This window comes from Podarcis gaigeae (assembly GCF_964106915.1).
Source record: "Podarcis gaigeae genome assembly, chromosome: Z".
Taxonomy (NCBI): Eukaryota; Metazoa; Chordata; class Lepidosauria; order Squamata; family Lacertidae; genus Podarcis; species Podarcis gaigeae.
The window spans coordinates 32,983,961-33,001,027 of record NC_139691.1 but is presented as its reverse complement, the minus strand read 5'-3'; the positions used below and the strand labels follow the sequence as shown (position 1 = coordinate 33,001,027).

Below are 17,067 nucleotides of genomic sequence, written 5' to 3'. Positions count from 1 at the left end.
CTGGGTGCATCGACTTGTCCAGTATCATCACTCTGATTAGCACCAGCTCTTCAGGGTCTCAGACAGAGAGACCTTCCCCATCACCTGATTTGTGACCATTTAACCTGGAGATACCAAACCAGGGACTTTCTTCTGCATGCAAAGCATATGTTCTATAGCAAGTGTGAGGAACCTCTGGCACCTTCAGATGTTGCTGAACTACAACTCCCATCAGCCCCGCAAGCATGGTCAATAGCTAGGGATCATGGGAGTTGTTGTCCAGTAACAGTAAAATTTGGAAGGCCAAATTTGTTCTATAGCCATGCATCTCAGTTCTCTAGATATTGAGAAATGGTACATGGATCTGGTCACATGCTCCCTCCTAGCTATGCCCCAGGGGTAACAGAGGATCCATCTGTGTCAGTGATTGCTACGCTCCAAGAGCTCTCACCTCCACCACAAATATCAAATTCTGAGATCTGTCTGCTCGCCTCAGTGCGTTCAACTGCCCTCCGTCTGCAAAAAAAAGGAAAGGACATTGACCTAGTTAGGAATGGAAAATCAAGCTATTTAGATCGCTCATTCTTTGTCTCCATCACCAGGGCCATGAAACAGTCTCCCTTCCTTCTTACCGCTTCGCTCCAGCCAAGGCAGTGAGTGAATCCACAAGCTGGTGGTGCTTCTTTGTTGCTTCTTCATTGTCCGCCTGGGGAACAAAAGGTTACCAATGAATAAGGGCCAAGGACCATCTCACAGAGGGCTGAACCCAGACTCATCCTTGCAACACTATGAATAATAACTTCAAAGGGTACTACTGAGTATACCTAGCCTCTAGCATGACAGTGCTAACCTGTGAGGAGATGCAGCTGCCAGCGAATCAGACTGACCTGCTCACTGGACTTACTGCCTTACAGCCAGGGCTTTTTTCTCCAGTTGGAACTTGCCGGAACTAAGTTCCTGCACCTCTCAGGTGGGTGCTATTGCCGTTACAAGGGAGGAGTTCAAGGTGAGTTCCAGCACTTCTTTTAATAGAAAAACGCACTGCTTATAGCTTTGGAGAGTGGCCGTAAGGAAAAATGCAAAAAAGAAAGGACATGGGGAGACACAGATGTCGGGATCAAAACTCAGGATTAGGAGTAGAATTTTCAAAAGCCATTTAAGCCTTTGCAAGGAGGCAACAATCTAGTTCTGCTATTTAATCTCGCAGAGCTTTAATATATTTATTCCTTATTGCATAAGCGTAGCCATGATTTTTGCGGGGGGGGTGGGGTGAGTCAGGACATGGTTGGGGGGGCAGAACCGACATGACTGTCCCCCCTTCCCCCTTGGCTACGCCTGTGGCATGCTCTCCTGGGCATCTTTCACGGGGCAAAGAAATCCTTAAAGCCAACTGCATTAAAGCGGCTCAACAGGAATACCGCAGCACGACGAGAAGGCAACAAAGGTATCTCCCCCGAGCTTACAGTGCGCTTCCCCCACGCGCGGATGGCTCTAAACCACCCCCCCACACACACATGGGATCACACAGAGTACAGTGGTACCTCGGGTTAAGTACTTAATTCGTTCCGGAGGTCCGTTCTTAACCTGAAACTATTTTTAACCTGAAGCACCACTTTAGCTAATGGGGCCTCCCTCTGCTGCCACGCCGCCGGAGCCCGATTTCTGTTCTCATCCTGAAGCAAAGTTCTTAACCTGAAGCACTATTTCTGGGTTAGCGGAGTCTGTAACCTGAAGCGTCTATGACCTGAAGCGTATGTAACCTGAGGTACCACTGTACAGCTTTGGAAATAAATACGGTTGGGCTTGAAAGTTCACCTCCTTCTCCTCATCGTCCTCACTCATGACCAGCCCGTTCCTCAAGGGATGTTCCTCTTCTGCGGCCGCCATGGGGGGAGCTCAGACACCCCAATACTCCCCTTCCCTTTTTCTTCAGTCCCGGAAGGGAGGCTGAGAAAGGGAGGTTGAGCACGTGGATGGTCAAGCCCCGGCAGGGAGCAAATAGCACCCTGCGCGCCGTAAAGCACGGCAGCACTTCCGGCTGTGAACCTAAATTTTTGCGGTACTTCCCCTCTCCCCCCCCCACTGGTAAGGCCATAGGGGCCGCTATTGCGCTGGGAGGGCAAGGACATGTCGCACGTGACCCGCCCTTATTTAAATATGCCAATTAATTATTTAAAATACATGCAAATACGTGCAACGACACCCTTGCAATCTAAAGGGGAAGTGAGCAAAAAGGGTACAAAAGCTTCCCTGAGGCTACTGGCTATTTTAATAAGGGGGCGTGGCCAGCTCATGACCACGCCTCATTGGGAATCTGGACAAGACCACAGAAGGCGGGGCTTAGCAAGAGCCAATGATGTCCCCGAAACAGCAACCACGTGAATACCCGACTTTGATCCATTGACGCAAAAAAACTCTGGTCGGGTCCTGCCCTTCATCCATGCCCGTCAGGCCGTTCCGCCCCCCTCGTGGCTTGAATTTTTTTTTTGAATGACGTGCGGTTCGGCCAATGAAAATGCGAAAGCAGGGATAGTAGGCGGTTCTTGAGAACGAGATGCCCAATGGAAAGCCTAGTTCCTCTCCTCAGGAGGGTGAAAACCTCCCCCCCGTTTTTTACTACGATCCTGACGTAAACAACCTGCCGCCCCGCTGCCGATGAGCCGCTTTCTTGGTCTTAGGAAGCGGCCTCTGAGCCAAGCGCACCAGTGCTCGCCCCCCACTCAGGATCCTAATGGGTGAGGTGGGAGGGAGCGAGAAAAGGCCCCGCAACTTAGCCTCACCCTCTTCCCTTCACCACATTGTGAGTGAGCGATCCTCAGCTCAGCCAATCGAGCCATCCCCTCTGAGCTGGGAGGCGGTGCTGAAGCACAGCTCAACCAATAAGCAGCCGATCTGCCAGAGAAAAGGCCTCGGCGGCACGCAGCCCAGCCTCGGCCCCGACAGCGATGAGCGGCAGGTGAGGGGGCAGAAATACGCGAGCGAGCCGGTGAGAGGGAAGGGAGGAGGATCGGGGGAAATGGCAATGGGGGAAAAAGATCTAGAGCCATGGGAGAGGAGAACAAAGCACCCCCATACCCGTTCCTGTAACGGGTGAGGTCGGGACCCCGGGTGTTCCCTCACGACAGCGCACTGTGCTCTCCGCCCCTCACACAAACGGCCTGTCCTTCTCCCAGTCGCCGCGGTGGGCGTGGTGTCCCCCTCCCCTCTTTCTTTTTGTTACGCGTGGGGCGTGGTCCGCGAGTGGGCCCCTTTCCCTGTCACCCGGACACGATCTTCCCTTGCTGTCATTCCGATCCGTGGAGCCAGCCGTGCACGGCAGGAGCGCGGCTTCTTTCTCTCCCCATTGCTGCCGCTGAACGTGGTGTGTGCGCGCGCGTGTTTTTGCGTTTATTGTGCGGCGGTTCTTTTCGCGCGCCGCCCGTGGGAGTTGGGAGAGACACGTGTCGGACTGTCGTCGGGATCCTTGCGGATGGTGCAAGGTCGCGGAGCGCCCAGCTGGAAACAATGGGCGGCAGCCGCGCGTGGGTCTGAGGAGCCCGTTGCAGGAGCCAGGTTGTAAAAGAAGGTTGTGTGTGTGTGTGTGTGTGTGTGTGTGTGTGTGTGTGTGTCTTATTCGGTTGTCTCTACTCGGCTTTCCCTCTTCCCCTTATTTACCTGTAATTGTATAACTGCTATTGCCACTATTCAAGTACTAATAACCAACCATGCTAATGGTGGTTGCTTTTGATGTGTTCGGGTTGGGAGTGGGCATGGGTGGGGTGGGACGAGAATAGAAATCACGCTCAGTTTTGTAATGCATGTTCTTATTATTGTTTTTTGTACGTTTAATTGTCTGTGCAGAACGACAGGCATTAAACGTGGAGACGGCAGAGAGCCGCTGAAGAAAGATGGACCTTGTAGTAATCGAAACCAAAATAAACAAAGCGGGCGTCTTGGGCGGGTGCTTTTTAATCCCAAAGAAAGAAAAGCAGATTCTCGAGTGTTTTCATGGGTAGGCGCGTCAGTACAATCGATAGCCCCCCTCCCCACCCCGCACATTCCCCTTCCCCAAACAGGCTCCTGCTGTCCCACGTGCTGAAAAACCAAGGAAAAGGAATAATAGGCAAATATCACATCGACAAGAGCCTAAGCTTCGCTTTTGTTTAGCTAAACTGGGTTATTTCTCCCTACTGCTCAGTCACTGTAAGTGCAATGATTCTCACTCTTCATTAATCAACCTGCTTCTTGAAGGTGTGAAAGATTATTAAATACAAAGAACCTTGCTGCTTTCTTGTTGCTACTACAAAGGGTGGCTAGAAAATTCTAATGGGAGCGAATATGTTCTAAGTTATTGAGCCTGCGTCCAGAATCCCAGACAATTAGAGGCCTATTTCATTTCTAGAACACCATGAAGAAACCTATATTGTATTGACCATATCCTTGTCGGATAGTTTAGAGAGCAATGGCTATGAGAGGATTTGTAAAGCCAAGGTGGAAAGCGAAAGCGGGGAATTTTTCTTCTTCATGATTGTCTGTTCTTATTGCTGGGCAACAACAGAGAACCAAGAAATAGATGGGAAGGTGATTTTTAACAGCTGTTGGACAATACTCTGTAGAAACTGAGTGGGTTCAATCACTGGATTATTCTGGGGCAAAGCACCAGGGAGGTTTGTTTGTTTTTTTACATGCTGAACCATAAACTCTGGGCTGGATCCAGGAGCTGCCTGCTAGAGAGTTCTGTGGTCTGTGTGATGCAGGGTATGAAAATGGTTGATGTTCATTTAGTGTGGAAATCCATGTGCCATTATGGATCATACTATAATGTAAAGGTAAAGGTACCCCTGACCGTTAGGTCCAGTCGCGGACGACTCTGAGGTTGCGGTGCTCATCTCACTCTATAGGCCGAGGGAGCCAACATTTGTCTGCAGAAAAAGACAGCATGACTAAGCCGCTTCTGGTGAACCAGAGCAGCGGAAGGAAACGCCATTTACCTTCCTGCCAGAGCGGTACCTATTTATCTACTTGCACTTTTACGTGCTTTCAAACTGATGGTGGGTAGGAGCTGGGACCGAACAACGGGAGCTCACCCCATTGTGGGGATTTGAGCCACTGACCTTCTAACCTGCAAGACTCTGCTCTCTGTGATCCAAACTGGCAAGTCATTGGGAGAAGAGCAAATCTATTGCAATTCTTGGGACCTATCTGGCATCCATCCTGGTTGAGGTATAGGGAAGGATTCTGAGGAACACACCCAGCCACAAGTGTGTGTGAGGTCTCTTTTATTGCAGTTGTTGATGACCTGTAAAACATTGGGAGTGTGTACGCCTTCCTCATACTAGAGATATGGCACAGGCCATATTCTGTGCTTCCTGTTGGATAAGATAGGCACTTAATGTCATTTAAAAGAGTGCTTTTCAGTGAATGACTTAAGCTTGGGAGTAGGATGTGAGTGTACCAGGAAGGAAATGCTTCCAGCAATGATATTTCAGACACTTTTTAAAATCCAGGTATCATGTGACAACCATGCTAACTAATTTCCTTGTCTTCTACCTCTACAGGGGCTGAGGCTGGATCTCTGAGAATGGTGTGTGAATCCCAGTGGCTAGTGTGGAGATCGACTGTTGCTCAGTTGTCCTGCCTTCTGTGAAGGTGCAGCCATGTCTGTGATGATAGCAAGGAAGAAAGTGATACGGAAATGGGAGAAGCTGCCAGGAAGAAACACATTCTGTTGTGATGGGCGCATCATGATGGCTCGACAGAAAGGCATCTTCTATCTGACCCTCTTCCTCATTGTGGGAACTTGTGCTCTCTTCTTTGCTTTTGAGTAAGTTCACAGTGGTTGAAACTTTTGTTTGTGTGGGTGTTTTCAAGGCTGTGGTTGGTTGGAATGGCTCTACTCTTTGAGTTGCTTTGACTGTTAGTACATATTCATTGGAAATATTGAGCTGCTGCCTGCTATTGTAAGAGCAGAGTAGATTGGTAATCAGATGTCTTTATCTGTCTTGAGAAGTATTTGTGAAACTATGCTGATATTTTTAAAATCCTTTTTTGATTCATAATCTGACCCAGCCAACTCAAACTTGTGTGAATATATTGGAAATCATTTTGCCTTTGTCCCATGCAAGGGGATGAATAAGGGTGAGGCCCTTTAGATCCACAGGGCCTTGTTAGCCTCTATAAAGTACTGTACCACCTCTGAAAGGTGTTGTTTTTGGTTGAGGACAGAAGATATGAATATTGTATCTTAGTGATTTGCTGCTGCCATTGTGTATTTGATATGTGTGAGTTGCTTGTGAAAAGATAATCTGATTAATGATGGCTTGTAAACTAGGAAGTGGCATTGCAGAAGATGTTACTTCAGTTTGTTTCTGCCAAATATGCTTACAGCGTCATTTGTGAGAACCATTGGCTTGCTAACTGAACAGCTCATCACTAGAGCTTATGAATCATTTGGTAACACAAAGGGTCTGAAGTTTATCTACTCAGATTGTTGAATGTCCAGGTTAATAAACTTATGGCTAGTCACTTACCCAGGACAAATGAGTGTGCTTTTTTGGAAGGACCTTTCCAGATTAGCTATTGAAACCATGCTGCAATATAGTATGCATCAAGAGAGACATCTCTGAGTGTAGATTATGTGTTACTGTAAGTAAAGTTTGGAGCCAATATTTGTAGAAAAAAATAAATATAAGAAATAACCTTTTAAGAATCCCATAGTTCACCTTGATTGCATTGTTGAGAGCTGAAATTAGGGTCATCTCTGGAAATACAGTGGCACCTTGGGTTAAGTACTTAATTCGTTCTGGAGGTCCGTTCTTAACCTGAAACTGTTCTGAACTTGAAGCACCACTTTAGCTAATGGGGCCTCCTGCTGCCGCCACGCTGCCGGAGCTGGAGCATGATTTCTATTCTCATCCTGAAGCAAAGTTCTTAACCCGAGGTACTATTTCTGGGTTAGCGGAGTCTGTAATCTGGAGCATATGTAACCCGCGGTACCACTGTAGGTGCCAGTTTTTTAACTCTTAAGATGCAATTGTTTTGAATTCATGTGTCATTGCAAGAAATGATATAAAGAAGAAGTTATTGAGACTGGGAATTTTTTGTGAAGGCCTCTAAACTTTGATATTAACATTTTATGTAGCCAAGCATGAAGTCTGTCAACTAATTATATCAGTGCAGGTTGCTAGATTTAACTCTGCTCTCATCAAGAATCAGCTTAGAAGGCACCTCTTCGCACTAGCAAACTTGAATTCTGATTTGGAACCTAAACATGGTCATATTTGCTTTATCCTGAATGTCTCTTCTAAAATCATCATTATGATCTGATCCTATGTACATTTACTTGGAAATAATCCCCAGTAATTAATGAAAGATGGTACATTATACAGAAAGAGGTTAATATAGAATCACACAATCACTTAAGGGTTATGATCCTTTGATTTCTTAATCGATATATATGTCCAGATATATGTCCAGGTATGTCCATATCAAGATCCTGAAATCATGGATGCTGTCACAGGTTCAGCCTTCTTTCTTAGAGATTTTGCTACCTTACATTTGTAATGAGCCCCTTAAGACACTGTGCATGTGACATTCTGGCAGATAATAGACTGATTGATCCAGTTTCTACCCAGCAGCTGTTGCGCAAAACTAGATTGTGTGTTGGCACTCACATCATTTCCAGCTCACCTTGCTAAGCACTCAAGCATTTGCTGATGAGATGGAGGGAGGGGTAGGTAGGACTAAGCTAGTATTTCTAATCCATCTTGGAAGATTCAGGGCAGATAAAAGAAAGTACTTCTTCACACAGCGCATAGTTAAACTATGAAACTCCCACTCACTGGAGTCATTAATGGCCAGTAACCTGGATGGCTTTAAAAGAGAGTTAGATAGATTCACTGAGGATAAGACTATCAATAGCAACTAGCTATGATAGCTATGTTCTATCTCCACTGCCTGAGGCAGTATTCCTCTAAATACCAGTTGCTGGGAATCACAAGTGGGCAGAGTGCTCCTGTGCTGCTTGCAGCCTTCCCATTGGTATGTGGGTTGGCTACTTTAAGAACAGAATGTTGTACTATATGGGCCATTGGCCTAATCCAGAAGGTTCTTGTGTTCAAATTCCATGCATGTTGAGTCTCCAAGTTTATCTGCCTGAAGGTTTACTTTGACTCTCTTCTAAACATGATACAAACAAGTTGACAGATCTACCCCTAGGAGCCAGCTACCTGTGGGAAGCATATGAACTGATGCTTCAGAGCTAGCATAATAGAGTTTATTGTTGTATTTTAAATCCTGCCTTTTCTCCAATAAACTTAAGGAATACATGGTTCTCTTCCAGCACCACTTTTATTTTCACAGTGCCACTGTTAAGTAGGTTAGGCTAAGACAGGGGTGAGGCCATCCAGATGCTGGATTCCTGTCAGTGCCAACAAGCATGGCCATTGTTTTAGGATGATGGGAATTGTAATGTTGTTGTAATGCAACAACGTCTGGAGGGCTGCAGGTTCCCTATTGCTGCAGTAAGAGATGGTAACTGGCTCAAGGTGATCTAGTGACCTTCATTGCCAAATGGGAATTCAAACCAGGGTCTCTCTTGATGTACATACACTACTATACCTCACTGACTGGTGAGAAGCTGCCCTCTGATCCTGGGTTGGGAGTGATGATCATCACTACTGTCATGGTAGTGCCCAGCAAGTTATTGCCAAATTAGCAGCAGATTCTGATAAAACAGTGAACACCCAAGACTCCTTTGACTGTTGTGTGATTTGTCATCTTCTTGTTGAGTGACACATGCTCCTTGATGGGTCCTTGTTTGGGTAAGGTAGATCCCTACTTGAGAACACTGAACATTTGTCAAGCCATTTAAGTGTTTTTTGACAATAATTGACTATGGATGGGAAGAAGTTTTGGAGTAACCAGGTCCTGGCACTTTGTGCAGCTCTGTCTCACTATATTAATTTTATTATTTATACCCCACCCATCTAACTGGGTTTCCCCAGCCATTCTATTTTCCTGATGCACATTTGAAAGCAGATTGTGCAGGGATTTTTGTTTTCATCTGTAATGTTGGGGAGTGCTTTTAAAGGGAAAAGAAGAGTTTGAATCTTCGTACCACTCCAGTTCTCTTGTGTTTCTCTAAGGTCCTGGGCACCACCTCCTTGCGCAAATACAATAACAGAAATGAGAAAAGGACATGGTGAAGGGTAAAATCAAGGACTGCTATGTACATTCAGTGTGTACATACCCTGGAACTTATTGCTGATTCTGTTGTATTGGTCTAACCTTAGGGGTCAGGTTAATTGGTTTATTGCGATTTGTTCCCCTTCTTGTGGTCAAAGTGAAACAATTTTTTTAAAAAACCCATTTCACTTTTGAAATGGAGTTGTGGAGAAAGTCTGGAATGTTCAGTGTTTGAACCTGTCTTCTAAAGGAGGTCAAATCAGTGTCACAGATTCCTGAAAATCTTAATGTACTATTCATTTGACTGTTACTTGAGTTACTCTTTGGGTAGAAGAGTGCCTATTTGCTGCTGTTTTAACTATAGCAATGTTGTGTTGCCTGCTGAAACTGAATTAGGAGCTTGTTCAAGCCATGGAAGAAATCTCAGGACACTTCTATCCATTTATCCTTGGATTAGAAACATAAGTTATACTGTGTCAGACCATTGGTCTGTTTAGCAGCTTCAAAGTACGGGTCAGAGTTCTTTGTAAGAAACTTGTAAAGAGTCCTGCATAGTGTTTTAAAGTCCTGGCATTGCTTGGCATTGTGCCATCAGGTGATTGACAGATTTGTGGCCCTACCCATTTGTCACATTGGGCCCATTGGAGGTAGGTATGGTGATCAACTGACCCATCAAACAGATCCAGTTTCTCACCCCTGATCTAGCTCAGTATTGTCTACACTGGCTTGACACCTGCTCTCTTGGGTTTTTGATGGGTATCTCCCTGTCCTGTCTGCAGACACCTGGACTGAATCTGCAACCTTTTACCTGCAGAGCAGGTGCTGTCCTAGAGCTACAGTCCTTTGGTGAAAGTCAGCTTCTCAATTATTCTTTTTGGGGATGCATGTGTTCTCTCTAGTTACAAGAGCTATCTAATGTAAGTTTTATTATATTCTGTTTGGCATGACCTCAGTTTGCTCTGTTACTGTTGTCATGTGGCAACTTGGCTTTTGTCCCAGCAAGGTGTAGTCATGTTTTGTATATACACCATCTGCCCTTCTGTTTTTATTTGTAGAGTGCCTCCCAAAATGTGACTCTTCCAAACCTGATGCAGTGAATTAAACCTTTGAAAATGTGTCTGTTCTTGGGAAATACTTGCACAAGCAAAAGAGAAAGGGAAATAAACGGTCATGCAGTTTAATCTTGGTGTAGTCATGATCACTTGAGCTTGGATAAACAGACCCCCGTGTTCCTATGCTCTGGCCACTTCGCTTCACATCTGCCATTGATTACTTGCTGACACTGCTACACCTCTTAGCATTAGCACCTAAACCTGGGACTAGCAGCTTAAATCCCCCTGGCTGTGTATTGGTTCTGTAGTTTTCAAAGAGCTACTGGCCTTTTAAAGCAAAGGAGTGTGAGAGACTGTGCTGAGAGAATGTGCCACTGGTACAACCAGCGTATTTGGGATTTCTGCATGGGAAAGAAGTGCAGACCCTCTCCTGACTGTAAATGACCCAGCAGTTGTATATAACAGATAGGGAGAAGAAGCTGCATAGACAAGTGGAACAGGAGATGAATGATCATCCTCAACATTATTATTGTTCACAAGGCTGTGTCAGTGGGTGTGTGACTTTCTCTTTGCTGCCCAGTAGGCATTCATTTAAAGCTGGTATGCCATGTAGTCTGTTTTCAGTAATGTGTTTTGCTATTTTGCTAATGCGATGCGACTGTGTCAAGACACATTTGCTTCCTTGTACAATTTGATCATGACTATTTAAGCCTTGCTATTATGATAGTGATGTGGCAAAGGAGGCATGCCCAGGAGAGCCTCTTACATCCCCTTCTTTGCCCAACTCTGCACAACAGCTGTGCAGTGTTATCAGTTGGGTCCTGCTCTCTGATAGTTGCTGCCACCCTCCTTTTTTGTCACCCACAGCCCCAGAAGCAAGGGGGAAAACTGAGCATGCACAAAAAGTTAATTTCTAAAAAGGTTCTGAGCCAGTGTACTCTGCAGTCCTTGGTTCAACTTGCACACAACTTGCTGGGAAAATCAGGGCTAGCTTCCAATTGCCTTCTCCTACTCTGATATCAAGGCAGCTTTCTTGTTTCCCTGTCATACCCCCCCTCCCAAACTTCCTAAAGCCCAGGAATTCTGGGACCAATGCACCCTTCATTTCCCAGACAGTTACCTTCTAAGTTATTCAGAGTTTAAAGGCAGTCCACACTCCCTAAGACTCACCCAGATGGCACATGGAGATTTTAGAATCCTGAAATTGGCAATTGCACACACATCGGTGGCCAAATTGTGAAATTTTATTAGAAGTAATAGATAGAGGAGGAGCAAGTGGAAGGTAAAAACTGAATACAGAATAAACCATAGCTCTGTGGCTCTAAAACTGGGCTAATCCTAATTCACCCGCTACAATATAATACTTCTAATATATTTAAGAGTAGGCTTGAAGGATGGTCAGCTTCCCAGTGGCATGGAAATCCCAATCTTCAACCCTCCCCCCAAAGGCAGGCAGCTCAACTTTTTAAAGGCTCTTTCCCTCTCTTTTGAGGGAATGACCTTTGACTCTGTCTAACCAATGGGGAGCCAGAGCTAGTTGGGCAGATAACTCAAGTCTCCCAAAACAAAAAAAATTCCTTCCAGTAGCACCTTAAAGACCAACTAAGTCAGTTCTTGGTATGAGCTTTCGTGTGCATGCACACTTCTTCGGCATCTTAATACCTTTTTGCATTTGAAGAGCAGGTGAGGAAGTTATATGACAGCTTGACTTAGGAATGGTGGGGCCAGGAGATTCTTCCTTCACAAGTGGGACTTGCTTGTTGCTTTTGCTAGTGCTGCCTCGCTGGCTGGTGTTTGGTTTTGTGGAGGAAAGCCCGGCAAGCTAAACATTATTTAATAGGGAAGAACTCTTATATGACATCCTGAGAGGGGAGGTGGAATTCCCAAGGAAGCTAGTGGGCTGGCAAGAGTTTCACGTGATGTGTATGTCTTCCTGATGAGTCATGACTGTCCAATTTCTTTCTAAAGTTATTCTACCTAGAGATCTGTCTGGTGAAATAGATCTGGATATATTAAGTGACTTGTGCACATGTAAAAAAACAGGACTTAAAATGTGAGTCTTGGAACAAGAAATGACAAAGAACAGGCTTTTTTTACTTGACACCAAGAACAGAGATTCTCTTTTAGGGTGATGCACAATGAACCTGCAGGTTTGGCTAGATCAGTTTCATAAATGATGGTATGCAAAATTCCTGTCAAAGTACCAAGCTTCTGTGTCATAGTTGTGCCTACAAATAAGGTTTTTTTAAAAGTCTTTTGCTCGTATTTCCATGAATGATTAAAGTGCCCTTTGAATTTGAACATATTCCCTGCTTGCCACCAAACTTCTAGTGCTTTCAAATAAAAATTTCCATACTAAATATTTAATCTCTCTTTTTCCCCCCAGATTTTTTTCTTGGTTTTCCAAATTTATAATGAACACACAAAGAAAACATTACAATAGACAAACAGACAAACATATATCTTAAATGTTAAAGACCCAATTTAAATAACATTGTTAAATGACTTCCTCAGATCCACCCTAACTGTGTTTCCATAGTACTCATTTTAGCAGTTTTCCAAAATCCACTTTCAAATAAAAGTAACTTGTTCCATTAACATCTTTCTTTCTTATTAGTCTTGTTAGTCCATAATGTTATACAATTCAATCTATTTTACTCCTAGGCCAATTTGTTACTTATAAGTAGTTCTACTTAAATTATGTTAGAATATCTAGCCAAATAGTCCTTGAAGTTCTTCCATTCTTCTTGATGCTCCTCCTCCTTCTGATCGCGGATTCTTCCAGTCAGGTCAGCCAGCTCTAAAAAGTTCATCATCTTCATCTGCCATTCCTCCACTGTTGGTATTTCTTGTAGCTTCCAATTTTTGGCTAACAAAATTCTTGCTGCAGTTGTGGCATACGGCTAAATATTTAACCTCAGATATTGGAGGCATGTTTTCACTGAAAGGGTTGTGGCTGGCAATCCCACTTGCTAGTAATGTGAAGGTTGCTTGGAGTACAGAAGAGTGCATTGAAAAGTATTTCACTGTGGATGCTGATGAGCTTTCAGCATTGATTGATTGCGGGGTGGGAAAGTCACCACTTGGCTGGATTTGGGTGGTGGTTGCTGTTGCTCTTGCATCTGTTCCTTCTATTTTTGTGTTTAACTGTATTGGTTGGTTGGAATTTCTATTACTGTGATCTGCCCGGGTGCCAGTTGGAAAGATTTTAAGTATGGTCTATATACTGAAAATTTCCTATTAAGGGATGGAGGGAGAGGCATGGTCTGTTTTTGTTACTTGGTAGCCACTATCAAATGGGGCTTCTGTTTGGCTTATGGGCGTATTGGACATTCAGCTAAAGATTCCTCTTTCTGGGGTTCTTCCCATATTCTCTCTAATGAGGGCGTGGAAGGAAATTCTGTCTGTCAGTTCCAGTTGATTTGTTTTAATGGTGACACAAGTTTAGCTGGCTGATGCACGTGACCCCGCCCTTGTTCATATGGTGGTGTTTTTGTTTTGAAAGTTTAATTTTAGTTCGCTAAAGAGAGCATATCAGATGAGTAATGAAACAAGCCTTCTGAATGTTTGGAATGCCAAAAATATTTGTGAAGCAACATTAGAATGCTGGGAGAATGTAGTTGCTGGAGTGGATTTCTGGTGGCTGGTGCAAGTTACTGATTTCTAAAGTACTAGACAGGGGGCCAAATAACAATATAATTCATTCTTCTTTCTTAAAGTGTGTTTAAAACTGACCCACCTTTATTTTGGAGAAAGCAGCTGTGAGACCCCATTCCATCTTGGTGGCCTGGCCTATACCAGGGTACTCCTGAAAGGTAGGAGTTTTTGAACAGAAAACTGCTTCTGGTTCCTAATTTGAATTGGAGCCTCACATCTTTTTCTTTCAAATAAAAGTGCTCATATTTAAGCACATACTTTTTATGAAGTGTAATTAATGTAACATGTATTTAGCCCTCAGATAAGCTGGTTTGAAAACAGTAAAGACTTGTCCCTGATACTAGTAAGATCATCTATTTTCTTCCAAATAAATACTCTAAAATGGCGCAAGAGGCACTGGAACATTTACAGTGGTTTTCCATTTCCGAAGGCTGTTAATTAGCCTCTTTGACTTTTCAAGTTGACTCCTATCTCAATTATATTTCCTTCCCTCCCTTCTAACAATTGTTAAAACAGGTACTGTTGTAAACATCTCATTCTTAAAAGCAGAATTATTTGTGCAAAAGAAGTATGTGCACACTTCCATGATTAATTATTTTGACTTCCAAATTCAGAATTGAGGGGTCTTGTCATATCAGAGAGCTGTTAAACCAGAGGTAGAAACTTGGAAATGGTGTCGCAGCATTTCTTGTTAGATATTAATTCAATAGGAGAGTGTGTGTAAAAAGAGAAAACAAGGCGGGGGGAGAAGAGAAGGCTTCAGCAGTGCCAGAGAGTCAGCTGTTCTTCATGGGTTGTGCTCCATGCAGAGGTTGTTCCCTGCTGGCTCCAGCAGGGATGTGGAGGCCGCAGAGCTACTGTCAGCATCCCACTTCCTTCTTTTGCTGCAGGAAAGGGGTGGTCTCCCCCTCTCCTTTCTTTCTCTTGTTCTTGCTCTTGCTAGATTTTCCTCCACAGTTTACCTACCTCCTTGTTGTCTTAGTGATAGCGTCCTTTTGGGCAGGAACATTGTTAAGATAGGCATAGGATAGACATGAGCTCTGCAGATCTCTGTTTCCTGTCCTTTTTTTTTTTAAACTGTAAAAGGTCGGGATGGTGATGCAAAGGTGCATGTTGTAGCAACCATTCTGAAAGTAAGCTGGTGGTCCCAGTCCAATCAGCACTTGGGTGGGATACATCTTTTGCAGTCAGAACATCCCAGGCTCAGTCCTACCAGGTAGGCCTGGGAAAGACTTCCTGTCTGAAACCCTGGAGAGCTACTCGGATGCTAGGATGGAAAGTCCAGCCTGTATTATGGATGCAAATACATTGTACTTGAGGGCTGTTCAAAAACATTGTGCAAACAAGTGCTTTTGCCAGGGTCTTGCCTTTCAAAAGACTGCACTTTGATTTCAGTGCTTCCAGGGGCAGATAAATGCTTTCAAACATTAACTTTCAAACATAGGTATATGAGAAGGCCCCAAAAGTGTTCTGTGTAGACTTTGTTCGATTATCATACTTCGCTAGCATTTGCTCAGCTTTTTCCTAGTTCTTCTCGTCAACAAACAATGGAACTGGAAAGTGTATTTAAAAAAAAAAAAATGGCAGAGTTAAAATCTTGTTTTGAAAAGAGGGGTTCTCAAAATAAAACAGAAATCTGCAGCAAATATCAGTTTCTAAGCTCCAGCCAGGGGGAAATCCATGGCATTTGCTTTAATCCTGATTCTATTGGTACAAGGTCTTTTTTTTCATGCCTCACTGCCTCTGAGCATCAAGGAGACATGAAGTCAAAGGGCAACATTTTAAAGCAATTAGGTTGGGGGGGGTTAGCCCCCCACCAAAAGCGTAATTTGGCACACAACAGGCTTTGTGTCTGATTTCAGTTGCTATGGGCTTTTCTCTCATTGCAGGTGTCGCTATCTTGCTGTCCATCTGTCCCCAACTATCCCTGTTTTTGGAGCTGTCCTCTTCCTATTTGCAATGGCTACCCTCCTGCGCACAAGCTTCAGTGACCCAGGAGTGATTCCTCGAGCCTTGCCTGATGAGGCAGCTTTCATTGAAATGGAGATTGGTGAGTGGGTGGCATCTTCCTCAAGCTTTCCAAACATAGTTCTAGCCTGTTGGGTGGTGCCTTCTTCAAACCTTCCAAGCATAGTTTAACCACTTGAGTCTGCAGGTATGGAAAGCATTCCCCCTCTGCTCCTGGATGATGAAGGGTATGAGAGGGTAGGGTCCTGCCCAGAGATATGGGTGCACACCACTTACCTTATGCTGCATACCAGGGTGCTGAACCCATGGGCTTAATCAGGCCTGCCAAGCTGTCCAAAGTGGCTTGTCAGCCCCCCTGTAAGTGCACCTTTCCCTCCCTTTGTGCACTGCCTTTGCTATGACATCAGAGTGCTTTGGAAACAGGAAGTGCTCCTTCCTGTTTCCTGAGCACCTCTAAGCCATTAGCAAGAGCACAAGAAGAAGAATAAACACTGGCAATAGCAGGAAGAAGTGCGTTTGCTTCCTCCCAGCCCAGCCCTGTGATGGGGAACAAAATTATGAAGAAAACCACTGTCTCCAAAGAGCAGAGATTTAAGTTTTGTGGAGTGGTTTGTGCATTGTGTGTGAGAAAGATACACATATCTGTCTAGTTGTCTGCCTGGGTGGGTGGTGATTATGCTTTGTGAGAGAGTGTAGACTGGTAGTGCCCACTTTCACTTTTCCCTGGCATATAGCTCTCAGAAGTTTGACTGAAAATGGTAGCCACCCCTGCCTTATTCAAAGTGGTTTTCATTTGCAGAGGCAACCAATGGGACTGTGCCTCCAGGCCAGCGGCCACCCCCACGCATTAAGAACTTTCAGATCAATAACCAGATAGTGAAGCTGAAGTACTGCTACACATGCAAGATCTTCCGTCCACCACGTGCCTCGCACTGCAGCATCTGTGACAACTGTGTGGGTGAGTAGTGGGACTGTGATTGTGGTTGAAAAAGAAGCTTAATATAGGAATTCTCCTGATAATCTGTGACAGAGGTCACAAGAAAACTGTTGTATATTTACTACAAATAAAGAAGCTCCCTGCTGTAAATGGCTGAATTCTGTGTCCTGGTTCTGTTAGTCATGGAAGGAACACTGAATTTCCATCTTTACGATATGTAAAATTTGACCAGGCATGGTCTCCACACCTTCAGTCTTCTGTTCAGCCATAAGGACTAGGAACTTGATTTTGGTTTTGTTACATAAAAGC

The 17,067-nt window shown here is 44.5% G+C and overlaps 2 protein-coding genes across 6 annotated transcripts in view; one reads left to right on the top strand and one right to left on the bottom strand.

Annotated features, from left to right (window-relative positions):
* UTP14A (UTP14A small subunit processome component) overlaps window positions 1-2,042 on the bottom strand; it is an 18,571-nt gene extending 16,529 nt beyond the window's left edge. The window contains exons 1-3 of the mRNA XM_083723178.1: window positions 1,795-2,042; window positions 612-685; window positions 414-495 (exon numbers count right to left, since the gene is read on the bottom strand). Of these exons, the coding sequence (XP_083579304.1) occupies window positions 414-495; window positions 612-685; window positions 1,795-1,866 (228 nt within the window). The 5' untranslated portion in view covers window positions 1,867-2,042. The remainder of the gene's footprint in view (window positions 1-413; window positions 496-611; window positions 686-1,794) is intronic.
* Window positions 2,043-2,608: 566 nt separating this feature from the next.
* Window positions 2,609-17,067, top strand: part of ZDHHC9 (zDHHC palmitoyltransferase 9) — a 21,204-nt gene continuing 6,745 nt past the window's right edge. Inside the window, exons 1-4 of one of the 5 annotated variants that reach the window (XM_083722420.1) lie at window positions 2,609-2,935; window positions 5,517-5,782; window positions 15,743-15,903; window positions 16,621-16,779. In XM_083722420.1, the coding sequence (XP_083578546.1) occupies window positions 5,616-5,782; window positions 15,743-15,903; window positions 16,621-16,779 (487 nt within the window). In that variant the 5' untranslated portion in view covers window positions 2,609-2,935; window positions 5,517-5,615. Of the gene's footprint in view, window positions 2,966-3,215; window positions 3,341-3,388; window positions 3,532-5,516; window positions 5,783-15,742; window positions 15,904-16,620; window positions 16,780-17,067 lie in introns of those variants that run through there. The other 4 variants (XM_083722416.1, XM_083722417.1, XM_083722418.1 and 1 more) reach the window with 4 other exon arrangements.